Source organism: Cupressus sempervirens, chromosome 3 (genome assembly GCF_028749045.1).
Source record: "Cupressus sempervirens isolate cs-2001-9-10 chromosome 3, ASM2874904v1, whole genome shotgun sequence".
Classification (NCBI taxonomy): Eukaryota; Viridiplantae; Streptophyta; class Pinopsida; order Cupressales; family Cupressaceae; genus Cupressus; species Cupressus sempervirens.
The window spans coordinates 22,051,456-22,073,440 of NC_143120.1; the positions used below are offsets into that span (position 1 = coordinate 22,051,456).

Here is a 21,985-nt window from a genome sequence, read left to right on the forward strand (position 1 = left end):
TACTCATGTAATACTTCTTGTTTTGGCGGCATGCCTTCCAAAACAAGAAAAAAAAAATTGAAATTTTACAAGAAAACCCTTTGGCCGCAAGCCTTCCAAAGAGGGTTAGTAAAAAAAATATGAAACCTGCATACACAAGATATGTTAAAATGAGCTAAAACCACAATACAAACTTCTTCTCTCAATAACGTCTCCAAATAAGGTGTGCTCCAATGAATGGCAACCTTCAACACAAAACTTAAAACAAGGATTAGATAGCCAAGCTCTGATACCATGTAAGAAATGATAATGTTGAGCATGAACGAGAAACAATCCAAGTAAGTTAAGTGTGAAACAATGTTACCATAAGATATGCAAACTCCAAGAGCATACACCAAGATGGTTCAACAATGGAGACAAGGATTTATAAGGGGAAAGCAAAGAAAACCCCTTGTGAGTATTATGAATGAAGGCAAATGCCTAGAGAAGAGAGAGAGAGAGTGTTGGAGCAAAAGTAGCTCAATACAATAACATCAGGTGCTAAGAGTGTAGAAAAAAGAAGGAGGAGCATCTCTTATATAGAGATGAGAGAGGAGTTGCATTTGTAACTCCCATTTCTATGAATGCCACATTCATAATAGGTGTGTGCAAAGTGTCACAATCCTCTTAAGGAGGATAAACTAAATAAAGAAATAAACAAGAGTTGTCCTTACATGTGGAATAAAGGACAAACAATGACATGTCCTCCACATGTGTACAAGAGGACAAACTACATTTAGGGACCCTTGGAATATCCCAATTAATACATCCAAGGAAAGATTAACCTTTCTAACAAGAATTGTAGATTTGTAATAACTCTCAAGGCGACTCACGCTTCCCAAGAAGTGTAAGTAAGAAAAAGAAAAACTAAAATTACTTCCCCTAATAATGAAGAGTACCCCTCCAAATTTGAAAACGTAACTTGTGTAGATGTTAGCAATGATGATTTGAAGGAGGATGGCATTGAAGATGGAGATGAACATGGATAAATATAATCTTATGTCAAATATGTTTGTCAAACCTTCTCAATATTTTTAATTTCAAGGTCTTTAAAAATATTAAATGATTCATGACAGCATATGTTGAATGTGGAAATTGTTTTCATTTTTGAATGATTATATGATAAAATGGACAAGATTTCTTTTTTACTTTGCATGCAATACATTGACATAGAATACTGTTGGAATGCCCATAACCTTTTTTCCTATTTTACTGACCTATCCAAATTTATTGTATGTGTCCCTTTATCCATAGAGGTATGAAATTTCAACTGAGTATTTATCCCTTTTTCTATCTCTTCCTCTCATCCTTTTTGTATTTCCCCATCTCTCTATCAGTCTATCTTTATTTCTCTATCTATTTTTCTCCCATCATCTCACTCTACATTCATTTATGTTTCTATCTTTCGCTCCCCCACCCCTCTCTCCCTTCCTCCCTCTATCTCCTTTGTACCTCTCCCTCTTTCTATATTTATCTCTACCTCCTCCCTCTCCATATCCCTCTTTCTTTACCCATCTCCCTTTATTTCTCTCTCTCCATTTCTATCATATTATCTCTCCTCTCCCCCTCTATATATCTCGCCCTTCTTGAAAGAAACGATGTTCCTACAAGTGATTGTTGGTGAAGTGGTGCAACTTGGAAGGATCTAACTACAACATTGTACACTTAGATAGCCATGTGTTTTCAGTGTCTGGTAAGCCATCCCACTATACTAAATAGCGGTTGTATTGATCATGCCTTCTGGAAGTAGATTGTTTGTCAAGAATTTGGGCAACGGTATCCCGTTTCTTATTTGGAAGGTGATGTTGCCACTCAACTTCCTATCCATCAGCTACCTTTGGAACATTTCCATGAAATTTATGCAAATCAGCAACATTAAACACAGGAGAGATGTCTAGATTGTCGGGTAAGCTGACTTCATAGGCATTATCATTAATTTTCTTAAGGATTTTGCAAGGCCCAATCTTTTTGTATTTCAGTTTGTGATATGTGCCAGTAGGAAATAGTTTGCAGCGTAAGTAAACCATGACTAAGTCACCTTCAGTAAATGTTTGGTGTCTTCTAGTAGCATCTGCAAGAATCTTGTAGCTATCATTGTTGAGTTATAACTTCTGTCAGACATCTTGTTGGAGTTGTTGAAGGTGTTCAACAAAGGCCACTCCATCATCACTAATCCTATCACCCAATGGTAGAGACATGAGATCTAGAACACCTAAAGGATTTCTACCATAAACAATTTGGAAAGGAGATTTCCCTGTTGACCTATTAACAGAACTATTGTAAGAAAATTATGCTTGAGGTAATGCCATGTCTTATTGTTTGGGCTTCTCACCAACAATGCATCGTAACAAATTCTCCAAACTCTGATTGACTACCTTCGTTAGTCCATCGGTTTGAGGTTGGTAGGCACTACTAAACTGTAACTTGGTTTCCAATTTCTTCCATAAAGTCCTCCAGAAATGACTCAAGAACTTAGTATCACGGTCAGAATTAATGGTTTTGGGTAGACCATGTAAGCGAACAACTTTTGAGAAGAACAATTCGATGATCCTAGTGGTATCATTAGTATTTTAATAGGCAATAAAGTGAGCCATTTTGGAAAACTGATCAACAACAACAAAAATAGAGTCATTACCTCACTGAGTATGTGGAAGACCCAATACAAAATCCATACTCAAGTCAGTCCATGATTCAACGGGAATTGGCAACGGCATGTATAAACATGTATTCTATGAATGTCCCTTAGCCATTTTATTTATCACCAAGTGTATTGTTTTGTCCTTTCCAAAGTGTCCAGCCATCCCTCCACTATGGAATTTCCAAATAATATTTTCTCATATAGAGTGAATAGATAACCATCTTGCATAAAATAATCAACTTTGACATGAGACATCCTACTAATGCTTGAAACATTCAACTATTCCATAATTTCCCAAAAATCATCATCAGGAGCATATAGTGTTTTGATAGTATCAAATCCAATGACTTCGGTTGTCATTGTGGTTAATAGAGAAGTACGCTTGCTCAAGGCATTAACAACATGATTTTGTTTCCCAGATTTATGCTTCAAAAAAAAGGTGTATCCATGTATGAAAGAGACCCACTTGGCATGCCATGTATTCAACTTCTTTTGGGTGTTGATGTATTTTGGAGCAAGGTGATCAATAAATAGCACAAACTCTTATGGTAGTAAGTAGCGTCTCCAATGGCATAATGCTTGAACAATGGCATAGAATTCCAGATCATAGGTGGAGTAATTTTTCCTTGTATCATTGATTTTTTCACTAAAAAAGGCTATATGTTTACCTACTTGACTAAGAACAACACCTATTCCAATATGGGAGGCATCACACTCTACTTCAAAAACTTTGTCAAAATTCAGAAGTGCAAGTATAGGAGCTGTAGTTACCTTCTCCTTCAAAAACTTGAAACTTTCTTCTGCATCTATTATCCAAGCAAAATCCCTTCCCTTTGTGCAATCTATTATAGGTGCTACAATGCTATTAAAATTCCTAATAAAATTTCAACAGAAAGTGGCTAACCCATGGAAACTCCTTACCTCTGCTATGTTTGTAGGAGTAGGCCATTCGAGAATTGATATGACCTTCTTTGGGTCCATTTGGATACCATCTCCAAAAATGACAAATCCTAAAAAGTTTAAGCTAGTCTACATGAATCTACACTTCTTTAAGTTTTCATAAAGTCTCTCTATTCTCAGTACAGCCAAGATAACTTTTAGGTGTTGTACACATTCTTCTCTGTTCTTTCTGAAAATCAAGATGTCATATAAATAAACAACCACAAACTTATCAATATAAGGTTGTAGTACAGCATTCATCAATCGCATGAATGTGCTTGGTGCATTAGAAAGTCCAAATGGCATAACTGTCCATTCATACAAACCATCCTTTGTTTTGAAAGTTTTCTTCCATTCATCCCCTTCTCGAATACGAATTTGGTGATAACCACTTCGAAGATCAATCTTCCTGAAGTACTCGCCACCTACTAATTCATCCATCATGTCCTCAATACGAGGAATCAGAAATCAGTAATTAATGGTAATCTTATTAATTGCTCTACTATCAATACACATCCTCCATGTACCATCTTTTTTTGGAGTCAGCAATGATTGTACTGCACATGGGCTCATGCTTTCTCTAACCAAACCCTTTTGCAAGAGTTTTGTGACTTGTTTATTTAGCTTTGCATGTTGGGTTGGATTCATTTGATAGGTTGCTTGATTAGGTAGGGTGACTCCAAGGATAAGATCAATGAGGTGTTGGATATCCTTCTTTGGTGGTAGATAATCTGGTAATTCATCAGGCACAACATCAGAAAATTCCTCTAATACCTTTATTGCATCAGATGGTATTGGGTTCTCCTGGTCTTCTTTCCTTTTCACTACCAAGGCATAACAACACCTTGTTACCTTCATTTCCTTGGCAACTTCTTTTATAGACAACATGGCCTCACTCTTCCTTTCATCCTTAAGTAGTAATAGAACCACTTTTGAGCCATCCTTCCAAAATGTGTATGTATTCTTCTCGCCATCATGTGTGACCGTCCTATCATACTACCATGTTCTCCCCAATAATATATGAAAAGCATCAATAGGGATAACATCACACCATATCTCATCCTTATAAAGATTTCCTATGGTAAACCTTACTAAACATCTTTTATCGATAGTGAGTTCATTTCCTTTCTTAAACCATGCAATACGATAGGGATGAGGGTAATTTTCACATTGTAAACCTAGTTTCTCTACCATTTCTCTAGACGCCAGATTCTCACAACTAGCCCCATCAATAATAACTTGACATATCTTTCCACCTGAAGTGCACCTGGTTCTGAAGATGTTGGTTCGCAGCCATGAATTGTCAAAGTTATTTGTAGGAGTTTTGTCCTTCTCTGGGATGATCATTGATCTCCTCACCATGAGATTTTCTCCTATGTCTGGTGAGATTTCTTTCTCCTCTTCTTTTGTCTACAACAAGTTCACTCTGGTTTTTCCTCCTTGCTTTCTTTCTGGCATGTTTAGTTTGAGCATTTGAAAGCCCTGTATCCTTCCTCTCTACATCTAAAGCAAACAAAAGGCCTTCTTTGATTCTCCCATCCTCTTCCACTACCATAGCCTTGTCCTCTTTGAAAACCCTTTCCTCTTTCTAAGTTTTGAAGTTCTTGTCGGGTATTTATTGCTTTATCAAATCCAGAGGATGAATCTCCTTGACCATAACTAGAACTTCCTCAAAAAGGGTTTGATGTGCCTCTTTATCCTCCTCTATTCCTTTGGTTATATTGTCTGTTCTATTTCTCTTCAATCTTTAGAGCCAACTGATAGGCCTCTTCCATACTATTAACACGGTGCATGCTCAACTCATCTTGGATGGTGAATTTTAAACCATTTATATACCTAGCTACCATTTGCTCATCATCTTCTTGATGTTTTATACCCATGGATAGCTTATAGAATTTATTTGTTTATTCTTGCACAGAAGATAAGTTCTACTTTAGATTTTGCAACCTACAAAAAAGAGTTTGAGAATAATCTATAGGCAAGAATTTTTCCCTCAATTTCTTTTCCATCTTACTCCATGTCTTGATCTTGTCCTTTTTTTTCTTCAGCCGCTCCTTCTGGAGATGATCTGACCAAATAATGGCATGACCTTTTGATTCGGAGGATATTTTCACTGAATTTTGAAGTATCTCCAAAACTCCAATAATCAGTACCAGATTGAAGTCCTCAAAATTTTGAATCCAATGCAACTCAAACGAGCAAAAAAGGAGTGTGTATGCTCAAGATATGGCTAGTCAAAGGTTGGTCAAACCTTGGTCAAAGGCTGTCAAAAAGGCAAAATTTTGAACTCTCCAAAATTGGTCAAAGTTGATATCAAAATGAAGGTCTCGTCGAGAGATTTTCAGAAATGTTCGTTTTGTCAAAATCGAAGCTCTACGCAAAAGATATGCTTGATCAAAGTTCAGTTGACCAAAGTGGTTGATGATGTGGCATGTTCATACAATGATGTTAGAATTCAAACAGCCAATCGAGAGTTGACACATGGCACTATGGGGTAAAAAATTTGGTGCCACATATATGGCAAGGAAGCCCATGTGGCACCTACGTCATCAAGTGATGTGTCATCAATAACTGGGTTTAGCATCCATGTGACACTGGTTTTTACATGTCGATAGGTAATTAGCAGGTGGTCAAAAGGGGGGGTTCGACCCCGTGACCACTGATTACCGAAAATAACCGATGGCCATTAGACCACTGATCGCACTTAATACTATAGATTGCAATGTTCTATTTAAAGTGATTGTGATGTCGATTTCGTTGAAGGAAGCATCGACAAGGGTTGAACCCCTGACCAGACGGTTATGCTAAAAGTGTGGTGGCTGCTACACCATGTTTATAGTTTAACACTATATGGCTTAATTCGTATTTAAGTTATAACAAACAACCGCTCCCTCCTTAAAAGTAGGTTATTTGTTATTCTGTTAATTGATTTAACCCCCAAATGAGGTGTAATGCCAAAAATGTAGATTGGCAAGGGGGTAATTACGAATTTAAATTTGTTAAATGCCCTATTTTTGTAAAAGATGGTTTTGGCCTATTTTAGGCAATTTTTTTGTATAAAAAGGGGGGTAGGTTCATATTGAACATAAGAGATTCAGTTGATCCAGTTGATGGAGCTAAGGAAATTGATGCAAAATTGATAGGGGAATTGATGTGATCATTATACTGATGGAATATTGAGGATTTTTGTGCAATTAAATCCTTGACAAGAGAGAAAATCTAAAGGACATTTTTTCAGTCCTGAACAATGGAGCAGTGTGATGATGTTGTTCTACAAAGGGTTGAATTTGTAACACATTGTACTTGATTTGGAGTTAATCGGATCGGTCCACCAGTTGGAGCTGGACCCGGAGACGTAGTCTTAACAAGGCAAACTCTGAGATCAAATCGTGTTGTGCCTCTTGTCTCTCATTTCTTTCTATCAGTTGAGTTATGTTGCTCTTTTCTGCATTTTTTAGTTATGTTAATTTTCTTTAGTTAAAACATTAATTAAATACACGTAATTGGTTAGAATTCCTTTGTATCAGTTATTTAATCTTCTTCTCTATAATTTCAACAGTTTAAAGAACATAGCCACATATTTACTGCCTAGATCGGGACATTATATTATATTGTTAGGATTAAGTCATAATCTTATAGATCCTAAACCAAATCAAGTTTGGTATCAGAGCCTGTTTTTGCAAAGAAATTACAAGTCGTGAATATTAACCAGGTTGAGGTTAAAACAAGGAGAAGGTGAACTTGAAGAGTTTAATCCAGAAATTGGGAAAAGAAGGACTTTTCCTTGATCAGAGATGGCATTTGAACAGAATTTTCATGAGTTTGATATCGAAGCATTCCAGAGATCTTTTGTGGAATTATAGGCTTTGGTCAACATCCTTCTCCAAGAGAGACATGAATGATAGTTGAGGAAAGCAAATAAAGCTAAGAAGAAGGAAGCAAAATCCTCATCAGAAGATGTGAAAGGTAAAGGAGTAGGAGGTGGTAGTGACCCTCTTGAACCTCCATCCTTGTCTTCATCATCTTCTTCGTCTTCTTCATCTTCTTTGTTTACTTATTCTTCAAAGAAACATGAGCAAGTTAATGTGCCTTTGTTAAAATTAGATGTTAAGTTTGATTTGCCTATATATAGTGGTGAATTGGATGTAGAGAAATTGGATAATTGGCTTAAGCAGATTGAAGTGTACTGCAAGGTTCAGAAGATTTTGGATGATTCTTCCAAAATCCAGCTAGCTACTCTCAGAATGGGAGGCACTACATTAGTCTAGTGGGAGACGAAGATCCAAGATGATCTTGCTACACATAGTAAAATCATTTCATCTTAGTATGAATTTACTTCTACTTTGAAGAAACAATTTTATACTTTGGGTTATATGCAACAAGCCATTATGGACTGGCAAAACCTATAACAAGTTAAAGGGCAATCTGTGCAAGATTATACACAGGTGTTTAGGAAGAAGGCTTTAGCTCTTGGAATTCCTCTTTACACGCAAGATACTTTATTAAAGTATATAGGTGGAATGCATTCATATTTGAAGCATACAATATTGATGTTTAGTCCTTCTAACTTTGATGAAGTGTGTGTTCAAGCAACCCATATTGAAGCAAGTGGAGAAAATGCAAGTTTCAGTTCTAAGAAGGAATTTGTTCCTCCTGAAGGACACAAGAAGGGCAAGAAAGCAGCCACAGTGAAGAAAGAGGAAGGTGACAAGCCTACTTGTTCACATTGTCAAAAGACAGGACATACAAAAGAAAAGTGTTGGAAATTGCATCCAAAATTGAAACCAAAGTGGTTTAAGAAGGATCAAAAGGGAAAACAAAAGTCTATAGCTATTGTTTAGGATCTTGGATCAAATTCTAGGGATGAAGCAACAATATGGACTATGGGTTTAAAAGGTAAAGCTTTTGTTGATTCTACCACTAATGTTTCATGTGCTTCTACTTCTAAAAGTCATGTTGTTCCTGAAGATAGTAAAAGATCTAAACTTTTTCATATCAGGGTCATTTCAAAGAACACTAAAATTGACACATTGGTAGATAGTGGGTCCCAAGTTAATCTGATTTCAGAGAAAATTGTTAAACAGTTGGGATTGGAAACTATGTTGCATAGGAGACCTTATCCATTAGATTTGGTGTGCAATGATAACAAATTGCGAGTTACTAAGCAATGTAAGTTAAGATTTGCAATAACATCTAAATTCATAGATGAGGTTGAGTTTGATGTGGTTCCACTTGACATCTGTGGGATTATGTTGGGTAGCCCGTACTTATATGATAAGAAAGCTATCTTCTACAGGGAACATAACAAGTATCATTTGTTTAAAGATGGAATTGAATACATTATAAGAGCTCATCGCATGAAGAATGCAGGATCGATTGTAAACACAGGACATTTGAAAATGATAGTATATGGAAGCAGTAAACTGACTCTCATATCAACAGAATCCAAGCAAACAGAATCCAGCCTTCAACTAGTGACGTAAAAGAGGATTTGACAGGTTCATTTTCTAGTGATGTTTCTGTACGAGACGTCCAAAATGTTGATACTCTTTCCATTTCATCAGTTATTTCAGTTTTGTTGCTTCTATTTCTACTAGTTGGTACTATGTGGGTGATGGATGTACTAGTGGAAACTGGTGGGTTTATGGTTGATTGTATTAGCATTGCTATGTCATTCTTCATAATGTCTACGATGTTTTAGATATTCAGAATTCTAGTAGTTTGTACAGGTGATACTAGACAAGTGAGGCGAACATGCCCTCATTTGTATTTTATGTAAAAATAAACTTTCGAGGATCTGAAAGATTTTTTTCAGTGAGGAAGCTTGATCCGAAGGATATTTTCACTGAATTTTGAAGTATCTCCAAAACTCCAATAATCAGTACCAGATTGAAGTCCTCAAAATTCAGAATCCAAGGCAACTCGAACGGGCAAAAAAGGAGTCCATATCCTCAAGATATGGCCAGTCAAAGGTTGGTCAAAGGCTGTCAAAAAGGAAAAAATTTGAACTCTCCAAAATTGGTCAAAGTTGGCATCAAAATGAAGGTATCGTTGAGAGATTTTTAGAAATGTTTGTTTCCTCAAAATCGGAGCTTGTACATGAAAGATATGCTCAATCAAAGTTTAGTTGACCAAAGTGGTTGATGATGTGGCATGTCTGTATGATGATGTCAACATTTAGCCAACCAATCTAGAGTTGACACATGGCACTATGGGGTAAAAAAATCGGTGCCACGTGTATGGCAAGGAAGCCCATATGGCATCTGCATCACCAAGTGACGTGTCATCAACAACTGGGTTTAGCATCCATGTGACACTGGCTTTTACACGTCGACAGGTAATTAGCAAGTGGTCGGAGGGGGGGTTCGACCCTACGACCACCAGTTACCAAAAATAGTTGGTGGTCATTAGACCACCGATCGCACTTAATACCATAGATTGCAATGTTCAATTTAAAGTGAATGTGCCACCGATTCAATTGAAGGAAGCGCCAGCGGGGGTTGAACCCCTGACCCGGTGGTTATACCAAAAGTGTGGTGGCCATTGTGCCATGTTTATAGTTTAAAACTAATATGGCTTAATTCTTATTTAAGTTATAACAAGCAACTGCTCCCTCCTTAAAAGTAGGTTATTTGTTATTTTGTTAATTGATTTAACCCCCAAATGAGGTGTAATGCCAAAAATGTAGATTGGCAAGGGGGTAATTACGAATTTAAATTTGTTAAATGCCCTATTTTTGTAAAAGATGGTTTTGGCCTATTTTAGGCCATTTTTTTGTATAAAAAGGGGGATAGGTTCATATTGAACATAAGAGATTCAGTTGATCTAGCTAATGGAGCTAAGGCAATTGATGCAAAATTGATAGGGGAATTGATGTGAGCATTATACTGATGGAATATTGAGGATTTTTATGTAATTAAATCCTTGAGGAGAGAGAAAATCTGAAGGACGTGTTTTCAGTCCTAAACAATGGAGCAATGTGATGTTGTTTTTCTACAAGGGGTTGAATTTGTAACACATTGTACTTGATTTGGAATTAATTGGATCGGTCCACCAGTTGGAGCTGGACCCAAAGATGTAGTCCTGATAGAGTGAACTCTGAGATCAAATCGTGTTGTGCCTCTTGTCTCTCATTTCTTTCTGTCAATTGAGTTATGTTGCTCTTTTCTACATTTTTCAGTTACGTTAATTTGCTTTAGTTAAAACATTAATTAAATGCACATAATTGGTTAGAATTCCTCTGTATCAGTTCTTTAATCTTCTTCTCTGTAATTTCAACGATTTAAGGAACATAGCCATGCATTTACTGCTTGGATCGGGACATTATATTCTATTGTTAGGATTAAGTCATAATCTTATAGATCCTAAATCAGATCACCTTTTAACTTCATGCATGCAAAATTCATCTTCTTTTCCTCTGTCATAGGCTTCCAGTCAAAAAATTTACTCATCTCATTTAACCAATCTATCAATTCTTCTGCTTTAAGGCTACCGGCATAGTCTGAGACTTCAATTTCGATACCATCATTATTTCCTTCTAAAGCCCTTAGGACTCTATCTTCATGGATCATTCATGCTAACTCCTTAGCTTCATCTTCTATATTTCCCTTTGTTCGATCATTGCTTCCTCCGTCTGTTTCTTCCTCCAATACATTATCATTTCATGTTCTTTGATTATCAACTCTTTCAGTAAGTTCCTCAATCTGCCTTTGCAAATCCAATATGATTCTTTGAAATTGGGCAACGCCTCGTCTTCCTCTTCCTCTCCCAACCATCTTGTGGCTCTAATACCAAATGATGTAGCACACCGATCTCAATTCACAGAAAACTTGATAACTCATGATAAAACTCAATATATATTCAAACTTTGAATTGTTCATTATTGAAAAACTCCTTCTACATGGATCTCTAACTCCATTAAATAACAACTGACTCTCAAAAGAGAAAATAGGAAATTTCCTAATTTGGCAAATTTTGACAACTGGAGAAATATGCCATTTTTGGTAACTTCTAAAAAACTTCTGAAAGAAAATCCAAAGTTTCCTATATCTACCCTTTAAACCAAAAAGGTGAATTACCAACTTATCTCTAAAATTTAGAAAGAAATTTCGAAGTTATTACAAAGCAGAAAAAACAAAAAAACACCTAAGATATTTTAAAACTAAAATTTAGAGGTCAAGATGGAATTTCTGGGTCTCGAAAAATAAATCAAAATAGCCTCAACAAAACTAGCTGAGTTAGAACCCACCTCATCTATGGATTTTGAAAAAAACCAAGAAAAATCTAAGAAAACCTAGATTCGAGTCAATAGTTATGACTCTCTGAACTCCCTACATTAGGATTTGTGTCAATAATGTGTTTCCCCTTATTTCAAATGTGTACAGGTCTTAGACGATTGATCATCAAAGTAATATTGTTGTTTTGAAAGAGGATCATGTTCTATTTAAGTAGGCTAAATAAATATGTTTCAGATCTTCATTATCTCGCCAATAGGTGGGGATGACCAACAATTCACAAGTGGAATATCTTGAGAGAAGAAAAATATTAAAATAGTATAAAGAATTTTAAAGAACCTACATTACTTTCTTTTTGCCTTCTAAAATGACCCACTACACAATGTTACATGACCTATTTAACAGTAATCGCCTACAAATAAAAATCAAATTCATACAACCTAGAAGTAAGCAAACGACTTTTTAACTTTTTGAAGAAGGAAGAGATGAGAGGACAAAAATGGAGAGAGGATAAATGATGATTGGAGAGATGTCTAAAGATAGAACAATAGGGAGAGAAATGTAGCCTATAGAGGCAAGGAGATATAGATAGAGATGATTATGGGATAGATGTAGAGGTAGATATATATTTAGGTGTGTGTGTATATGTATGTGTATGTGTATGTGCATGTGCATGTGCATGTACATGTGTATGTTATGTGTATGAGTGTATACATACATATTGTTAGAAATATGAAATACTAAGAGGGGGGTGAATTAGTATTCCACAAATGTTTTCCCAACTATTGATATCATTCACAATCTTATAACTTGTATAAATAAATAAACTAATTAAGCTTAACAATAAACACAACCACAAAGAAATGCAACACATACCATCATATTTTGTTAGCTAGGGAAACCATAGCCAAGGGAAAACCCCAGTGAGGATGGTACCCACAAAATATGCACTAATCAAAAGTATCTTGTGAAAGATATTGACCCTGTTAGGAATCTATTACATCTATATAGTGTCTTGGTCTTTGCTAGATGACTAGGCCTTGCTAGAAGTCGCAGTCCTGTTAGGAGTTGTTATTACAATTACAAAATGTATGCAAGATGAACCTACTGCCCAAACATGCAATATACAATGATATTTGGTATACAAAAGTATAGATACATTAACCTCTTTCTCAATATTGATATCTTCAATATCTTATATGATCTTTGTAGTTTGATGTGCCAACTTTTCATACTCTTCCTTTATACTATTGTATTCATCAAGTTTGTATCACAAAATAATAACATAGATACCACAATAACCACTCTTAACCTCTCATTTCAAATCTTTCCTTTATATCATAATATTTTGTATTGTCAGCCTTCATGCTTCCACACATCTCAAAATATAAAACTATACATTTCCCACCTAGGGTTAACATCTAGGATATCATCCCTAAATAGTCAATTAATTTTTTTGGTCAACAAAATAATTTCTTAACATAAAATATACTTGTAATATTTATATCAGGATTTAACTGTGTGATTTTGAGTCAAACTCGTTGACCCGTGTTTCATGAGTAGTGATTCAACATGAATCCATCTCTCATGAGAATAAATGGAACACTTAGCACTCATTGGATATAGCTGATGCTCACAAGGGTGAAGCACCAAGACTTCCTGGGAGGTCACCAGTCCTAGTACTACTCCAGCCTAAGTGTACTTAACTACAGAGTTTTCTCCATGGTTAAACCCAAAGCTTGCAACCCCATTTTCAAAACCTTTACCAAGAGTGGTGCCTTATGAACCATTCATTAGAAAGACCCTTAAGCTCATCAATTGATAAGTAGGAGATAATTTCCAAAGTAAGTCAAATTGTAATATTGCTATCAGGATTTAACTATGTGATTTTGAGTCAAACTCGTTGACCCATGTTTCATGAGTAGTGATTCAACATGAATCCATCTCTCATGAGAATAAATGGAACACTTAGCACTCATTGGATCTAGGTGATGCTCACAAGGGTGAAGCACTAGGACTTCCCGGGAGGTCACCCATCCCAGTACTACTCCAGCTTGAGCACACTATTGACCCAACAACATTTGTTGGTCAAAAGTTATCATTGTAGTGCTAACCAACCTTGAAGAATTTGCTATGTGTTGTTATGCTCTCTCCCTCAATCATTCATACTCCACACTCCATTGTCAATAGAGAAGTTGTCAACAAAGTTCTCTCATATTGAAAACTTTGTAGTAGGGAGGTTGTGGAGATCAAGGCCAAATATTGATGCTTTATGGATTTTGGCTGAAAGAAAATGAAAGTGTTGTTGGTCATTTTGAGATCATGGCCATGACAAAGAGCTTCTTCCTAATCTTTATGTGTCATGAAGATTGTGTTCAAACTCTTTTAGATGGTTTGTACTATATGGGCTAGTGTTTGATCTTAAGGAGTGCATTAACATAGTTCCTATGTGAGTGAAACTTTCAAGCCTACCTTGGAATATTTGAAGGAGCTCCTAAAAGGTATAGGCACTTTGATTGAAAAACTTATTGTCTCTAATCTAATTACCATTTCTAGGACTTTTTTTTTTCCAACTTGTGTCTTTATGAACATGGGTAAAAGGTGTTTCCCTTACCTGGTCTTCTAAAGTAGGGATTTAGTTGCAACAATAATTCCATGGAGTTTCCTAACAAGAGGATATGAGGATGTGGTGACAAGTTTAGGGGATAGGGGGACCAAGGGCCTAAATATGGACATAACAAGGGGATGGCAGGGGAATGGCATTAGAGTGGTAGTGTTAGTTTACATTTGAAGTGAATTGAAGTCTTCAATAAGAACTTTGTAACAAAGTAACTAGACTCGCCGTGAGTCATTTCAGCCTCGTTGGGTCCAACTAACCTGTGACTCTGACTCAATGAGTCAAGTTGGGTGACTCGCGAGTCACCCCCTAACCCAACAAGGTTGTACCCTTTGACCTGACCACAGCTAGAAAAAAAATTGTCTGCCCAAAACATGAATTTTTTTAAAACTTTTTTTAAATGTTTCTTTTCTATATAATCCTAAAAGGGCTTCCATAACATTCTTATGTGAGAACAATGCCCGCGACTGCAACTGCATCTGCTTCTACTTTGCCCACACGGACATCTGTTCTCAGCCCAACTCCCATCTTTGTCCAGGCCTCTGTGTGGGCATCTTCTAAGGGCGTGGTTGTTGTTGGGTCTAGCTCGGTGCCTCTTGTAAATGATTCTTTCACCCTTGATTCCTTCCTCCACGGCGATGCCCTAGAGGGGATTCAATCTCCGACCTTTGCCTTTGGTGCTGGTTTTGGTGGCTCATCTAGGTTTGTTCTTGATGCGATGGTTTTTTCTCCGACTCATGGTGCTATGGGTAGCTCCGCCATCTCTTACGCTAATGTGACTGCTTATGAGGCCGGCATTTGAGGTTTGATTGTGGATTTGGGGCTCCATGATGACGTGCCAGTTGTTGTAAGTAACCCAATAATGATTGATTTAGAACCTGATATAGTTGATAAGATCTCCACTTATGTGGATGATTTCTCATCCATTGCTGCTATCTTTCATTTTAAGGGTTTTTGGCCCTCTCTGTCAAATCTACACGCCTGGATCACCCATGTTTGGGAGCCCATCATTTCAGAGACACCCCAAATATACCCTGTGGCAAGGGGTTTTTTCCTTGTGAAATTTGATACTACTGAAGATAGAAATGCATCATGCGTTGTGGTTTCTCATGAGGGGAGAAGTTTCCCTTGATGGCTAAACCTTGGTATAAGGATTTTGACCTATTAACAGAATCCTTTAATAAGATCCATCTGTGGGTTAGGTTGTTGAATCGCCCCCTTCACCTATGATTGGATTCAGCCCTGGAGGTGATGGGAGAAGTCCTAGAGGACTTCTGGCTGGTTGATATTGCACCTTTTAATGTGTTTTGGATGATGTATGCTTGAATTCTAGTTTAGATTGACATATCCAAGGGACTCCCTGAAAAGATTATGTTGGTCTCTCCTCTTGGATCTTGGATTTAACTTCTTGATTATGAAAGTATCCCCTTCCATTGCAGGAAATGCCACAAGACCAGCCACCTTGCTACCCACTGCTCCTCTAAAAAATTCTAGACCGAAGAAGTCCCCTTCTTGGTGGAAGGGAGTTTTGGATGATCACTACACAGTTCAAAAAGCCCCCTCTGGAGGGATGGTGACTCTTCTCAGGACACTATGGTGGCAAACTTGATTGCTATCTCTGATGGTATGATTGTTGCCCCAACAATGGTGACCTCTTCTATTCACCCTCTCTCAAATTTTGTCACTAGCGATTCAATTGTTGCCCCTCCCATGGCTCTATCTCAGGATGTTATTGGTCCGTCTATGGATGTTGTTATCCCTTATTATGTTGTGGTCCTTTCTCCAACTGTGTGGGTTTTGGGGCTAGTTGTGGTGTTGTTGACTTTGTGTGGCAGAAGGTTGCTGGTATGGTGGAGGATGGATGGACCACATTAAAAGAAAAAAAGGTCAAGCCCTCCACTCCCTCTTTTGATATGGCTTTACACTCTCAAAAGACGAGACCAAAAGGGAAAGTCTGATGTGGCCTTGTTGTTTTTGGCTCTTTTGGCATGTTGTTCTTTATAGTCTAATATAGTTAGGGACTTATTGTCTATTCCTTTTTAACCATGGGGTTTCAAGTGCGCGGTCAAAACCTGTTTTTGTGGCTATAGTGAACTGTGTTACCTGTGATGCCACCTTGGTCACCTTGTCATGGTTGGTGACCTATTTCACCTTTGGGCTATAGTTTTATTTGGTTTGGGCTTCATTAAAAATTTTATGATTTGCAAAAAGTTCCAGGCACCCTTTAAAACCTATTTTCCTTAATCAAAAAAATTCGTGTGTGTGTGTGTGTGTGTGTGTGTGTGTGTGTGTGTGTGTGTGTGTGTGTGTGTGTGTGTGTGTGTGAGAGAGAGAGAGAGAGAGAGAGACATTGTTTTGCAACCAGCTGAAAGAAAGAGGAGAAAAGCTTAAATAGAGCACATTGGAGCACCTAACTCGCACTAAGATCATCAAGGAGTTTATAGGAGCTCTTGTCAACACTTATGAACTCATTTGAGAGAGGTAAGAGTTGGCTTTTTTGGATTTACATGATTTTTCTGTGTTTATGGTTTTTATTGTTTATAATTGTATTGTCATTTTTTTTCAAGCTTTCCTTAAATTCAACATTACGTTTTATAATCTCAAGTATTTGCAAAAAAAATTTATAGAAAAATGTAAGGTTTGCTATTTTTTTTGTTTAAATATTCATAAAATATAATGCTTAAATAGTAATTCTAGGTTAAATTGTCTTATTGCAACAACCTTGACATTTTGAAAACATTTTTTCCCTAATCATAATGGCTACTCCTAAAAAAACCCAAAACCAATCCAAGAGATGAGTGTTGGAAGTACACCATAGACTCCTCAGGTAGAGGAAGAAATCAAACAAAATATTTATTTTGTAAGAGCGTTAATAGTGAGGGGATAAATAGATTGAAATACCATATTGTTGGGATATGTGGCCATGATATCGAGCCTTGTAAATTGGCATTTGCTGAAGCTAATGTTTTTGTTATGTTGCCTTAGAAAAATATGAACTAGCAAAGAAATTAAGACAAAATCAATTACAAAAAGTTGGCTTAGATTGGTTTACATGCACCCTCGTTTGTATATGCATCTACATGTGTCTAGTTTTAGACCCTTAGGTCATGTTGGAGAGAGTTCTTCCCTTCCTCCCCATCGTCCTACTACTTCTGCTTGTGCTAGCACTTTTACATCTATTCTTGTCCCTGGCCCTGCTAGTGGCTCTGCCCTTGATAGTAGTATTGGTATTACCTTTTGCCCTATAGTAAAAAAAAAACTTCTACTTCTAGGTTGGACAATTATTTTGTACCACGCACCACTCCTACTGCACAACCCTCCCTTGAGAGAACAAGTTGGTTCAAGGAGATCCATGTTGCTAGAAGAAGATCAATTTGCAAGTTTTGGTATTTCTACAACATTCCATTTATTGCAGTCAAGCATTTAATTTATATTTGATTGTTTTAAGTTTTATTTTTAAATTAAACTTTGAAAATAAAATTTTATAATTATAACTTGATGTTGAAATTTACTAATTTAAATATTTCTCTATATGTTACAGGACTCCTTATTGGCAAGGCATGATTGATGTGGTTGTCATATGTGGCCTAGGGTTTAAAGCCCCCACTAAGGCTAAGTTGAGTGGCCCCTTACTAGAAATGGTTGAGGAAATAAAACTTGTATTGGAGGAGCATAGAAAGAGTTGGAACTAACAAGGTTGCACCATTATGACAGGTGGATGAACAGATAGGAGAAATAAGACTCTCATAAATTTTCTTGTTTCTTATAGAGGTGATTGATCATTATGATTTGTTTAAAATTTAAATTTAAAATTATGATTTATTGATTGGTCAATGGTAATTATTTTGTTTTGTTTTCACTTTTAAGATTCACCAAGTTTTTGAAATCTATAGATGCTTCCTCACATGTCAAAAATGTGACATATTTATGTGTGAGACAATTGAGGTCATAAAGAAGGTGAGGGAAGAGAATATTATGCAGGTGGTGATTGCTAATGCAACTAATTATGTTGTTGCAACTTAAACTCCAAGTTCCTAAATTTTTTATTTTAGTTTTAAAAAAAAATCATCTAAATTTTTACTAATTAATTTAAAATTGTTGTAGCAAAACTACTGATGGAGAGGCACCCAAAAATCTTTTGGATTCAATGTGAGACACATTACCTTGACTGATGTTATGGGATATTAACAAGTTTGAATGGGTCAAATCATGTGTTGATAAGGCCAAAACTATTTGCACGTTCATCTATAATCATGCATTGGGCCTCAACATTATGAGGGATTACACAAGGAAAAAGGAGTTCATTCATCCCGATATTACAAGATTTGCCTCAAAGTTTATCACACAAATCCTTGTTAAATTCAAGGTTAGAATTGAGGTCCATGTTTGCTAGACCAGAGTGGACTTCCTCGTCCTATGCTACCACCCCTATAGGGATAGATGTGGCAAAAATTATTTTTGATGACGTCTTTTGGGACCTTTGTAAGGAGATTGTGGAGGTAATTTAAAAACTTAAGATTTATAAATTAATTATTATAAGCATATTTTTGTTTTATTTTCATAGTGCAACTTTGCCAAATTTCGTATTTTAATGATCATCCACTCAATTGTTTTTTGGTTTCACTGTTTTGTAGGTCATTGAGCCCCTCTTAGTCCTCCTACAAGTTGTTGATGGGGAGAAGACCGCTATGGGCTACATATATGAGGCCATTGGAGCTAAATATGCAAGAGCTGAGGAGAAGTATGGCCCCATGTGAGACATAAATGATAGGAGATGGCAAAACCAACTTCATAGACCCATCCATGTAGCAGCCTATTACCTTAATCCGACATTCTATTTTTGTGATGATTTCAATGCAGATGAGGAGGTTCATAGTGGCCTCTATACTCTGATAAGGAAAATAGTGAGCACTAGTGCCACAAATACATTGCTTGAGATGGATGCCTATAATAATCCATTAGGGCCCATTTCTGGAGGCCAAATATGCAAAAGTCATACAAAATTGTAGTCAGGTAAAAAATGTTGCTTATGCATTTTAAATTTAATTTTATTATCTAGATTCTAGGTTTTAGCATTAAAGGTGGAAATGAAACTTTTTTTTTCCTTTTTTTAGATAGATGGTGGCAAATGTTTAGGCTTTTAGCCAAAAACCTTCAAAAAATCACCATCTGCATATTGAGCCAGCCATGTAGCTCTTATAGATGTGAGCACAACTAGAGCATGTTCAAGCACATCCACTCGAAGAGGCGTAACAAGTCAGTTGTGGAGAGAATGAATAATCTGGTCTTTGTGCATTACAACTTGCACCTTACGACTAGAGAAATTTTGGATAGTGACACCTCTTCGATTACTCTAGAGGAGGTTGATCCACAGTCCGAGTCGATTACTAAGGCTACTAGTCCTTTCTTCAATGATGAGGACATAGAGTGGATTGGCCGGATGGACAAAGAGGCTAAGGTCATGGCTATGGCACCAGAGGAGCAGAGAGCTACAGTTGATCCTAGTGGACCCTCACAGGTAGAGACTATGCCTAATCTGTCATCCAAGACCTATCTTAAACGCCTTACTAGGAGGTATAATATAGATTAAGGTTGAGTACCTAGACCTGGATGAGGATGAGGAGCCATAGCTATAGACTTGTTTTTGTTTCCATATGTTTGGAACATTTGATGATGACTATTGATGTGATGGATTTCATAGATTTGATAAACATTTTAATTTGAGTCTTTAACAATATGTAGAAATTTTTAATTTTATATATCTATGTTTGTTATTTCCTTCAGCTAGAATGTACCTTTGTGCTTATAAGTAATCAATGTATGTTTATGTATGTGATCAAATTACCTTCTAGTTCATGACTTTATTGCGTCTTTAAGCTTTATTCAGTAATGGGTGCATGGAATGTTCTTTAAATCCTAAAAAATCTCTAAATTTCAAAGGTTTGCCACTTTGCCGAGTCACTATCAAATCACAACGGAGTCTAAGCCGGGTCACGAGCCAAATTGCCCTTGCCGAGTCAAAGTCTTGGTTCTATGATCTGCAATATATCTTTGTGAGTAAACCACAAAAGGCAAACTAATTTTCATGAAGATTGTAATTAGTGTGTAATGGACCTGATGGCATGTGCCATATACCAAGCAATACAGCGATGCCCCCAGTCCAGGTGGCAGAGCTAGTGGTACTGTGGAGGAGCATTTCCCCCAAGTCCCCAAGTCTCGGAAACATCCCTATGCCAGACTAGAGACAAAGGGTTTTTGGGGGGGGTATGCACCCCCATGGAACAGTAACATATTGTTCATGAAAAGTCCAAGCTCCTTGGTCATGTGCCAAAACTGCATATAAGCCAGTAACTTCTCCATAGTTTGGGAAAGGTTAAACAGGGCCTGAAAAGCCTTGAGCTGTTGCCTCTTCCAGATATTGGTGTTGTGAGGATCAACATTAGCTTGGAGATTTTAGTATTAGATGATAGTGATTATACTCCTACCATCAATGATATAGATGCGAGAGGATGATATTTTTCAGCCCCCATCCACTCCTAGGAGAGATAAAGGGCTTTTGAAGAAATCTGTAAGCTGTCCATCCATGGCTTCTTATTGTTAATTCCTACTATTGGGAGTCCAGCGAGGATGCAAAGCAATCAGAAAGCACCTATGTTTCGAAACATTTGGAACTTGCAGAGCTCTCAAAAGGAATTAGGTTTTCTTGTTTTCTTTCAAAAGCTGCTACATGTTTCTTGCTGATTTGCTATTGTTTTTCAGCCTTTGTGTTTAATGTTTCATGTTCTTGCTCATTGTTATCCGAATTTTTTTGATATTCCCTTCTTGGTCTTTGTCTGTTTCCTAGTTCCAGCCAAAAGCATTTACCCACAACAACAATTTACAAATTTCTACAGACACTTGCAATATCTTATTCACACAGTTTATTCCATAACATTGTGGCCAACTATTAGTTACCGAATAAAAACATTAATAAGATGTTATACTTTGAAAAGATTAAGAACACTAATACAGTAACTTCATCTTATACCCACCAAAATAAATTTAACAGAATCCATTTATCTTTACATCATTGTTGCCTAGTGCAACAAAAAAATGTTAGCCTCAAACAAATATATCATTTAAGCACTTCAATTTTAGGGCGCTTTTGTCCCTTTCCAATGCAAGCTACTCTCTTTACTCCAGACTTCTGAAACCGACCCATATCAGCTTCCGACTCAAATCTGCTATAGCTATTGCCATCTTTTTTATCACAATTCCCAGGACTGTCATTAACATTATAATCTTTTGTCTCATAGTCACTGTCATCTGTGGCTTCTGTGCTGTAACTACTATGACTATCATCACTAACTGCAGGCACACAAATCTCCTTTTGACCAGCCAAAGCTGACTCAGCTGCAGCTAGAGCTTCTGGAGTATGAAGATCGGCAACACCTAGAGCCAGATCCTAGAAAAAAACAAGTCCATTGACTAAGCAAAAATCCCCATGAACAAAAACCACAGTCAAATTCAAAAATTGGTATTCTCGAAACAATCCAACAT

At 36.8% G+C, this 21,985-nt stretch overlaps 1 protein-coding gene across 7 annotated transcripts in view; it reads right to left on the reverse strand.

Moving 5' to 3' along the window:
* Positions 1-21,396: 21,396 nt before the first annotated feature.
* Positions 21,397-21,985, reverse strand: part of LOC149564558 (uncharacterized) — a 51,936-nt gene continuing 51,347 nt past the window's right edge. For all 7 annotated transcript variants that reach the window (XM_089818108.1, XM_089818107.1, XM_089818106.1 and 4 more), the window contains exon 6: positions 21,397-21,890. In XM_089818108.1, coding sequence (XP_089674234.1) covers positions 21,561-21,890 — 330 coding nt within the window. In that variant the 3' untranslated portion in view covers positions 21,397-21,560. The remainder of the gene's footprint in view (positions 21,891-21,985) is intronic.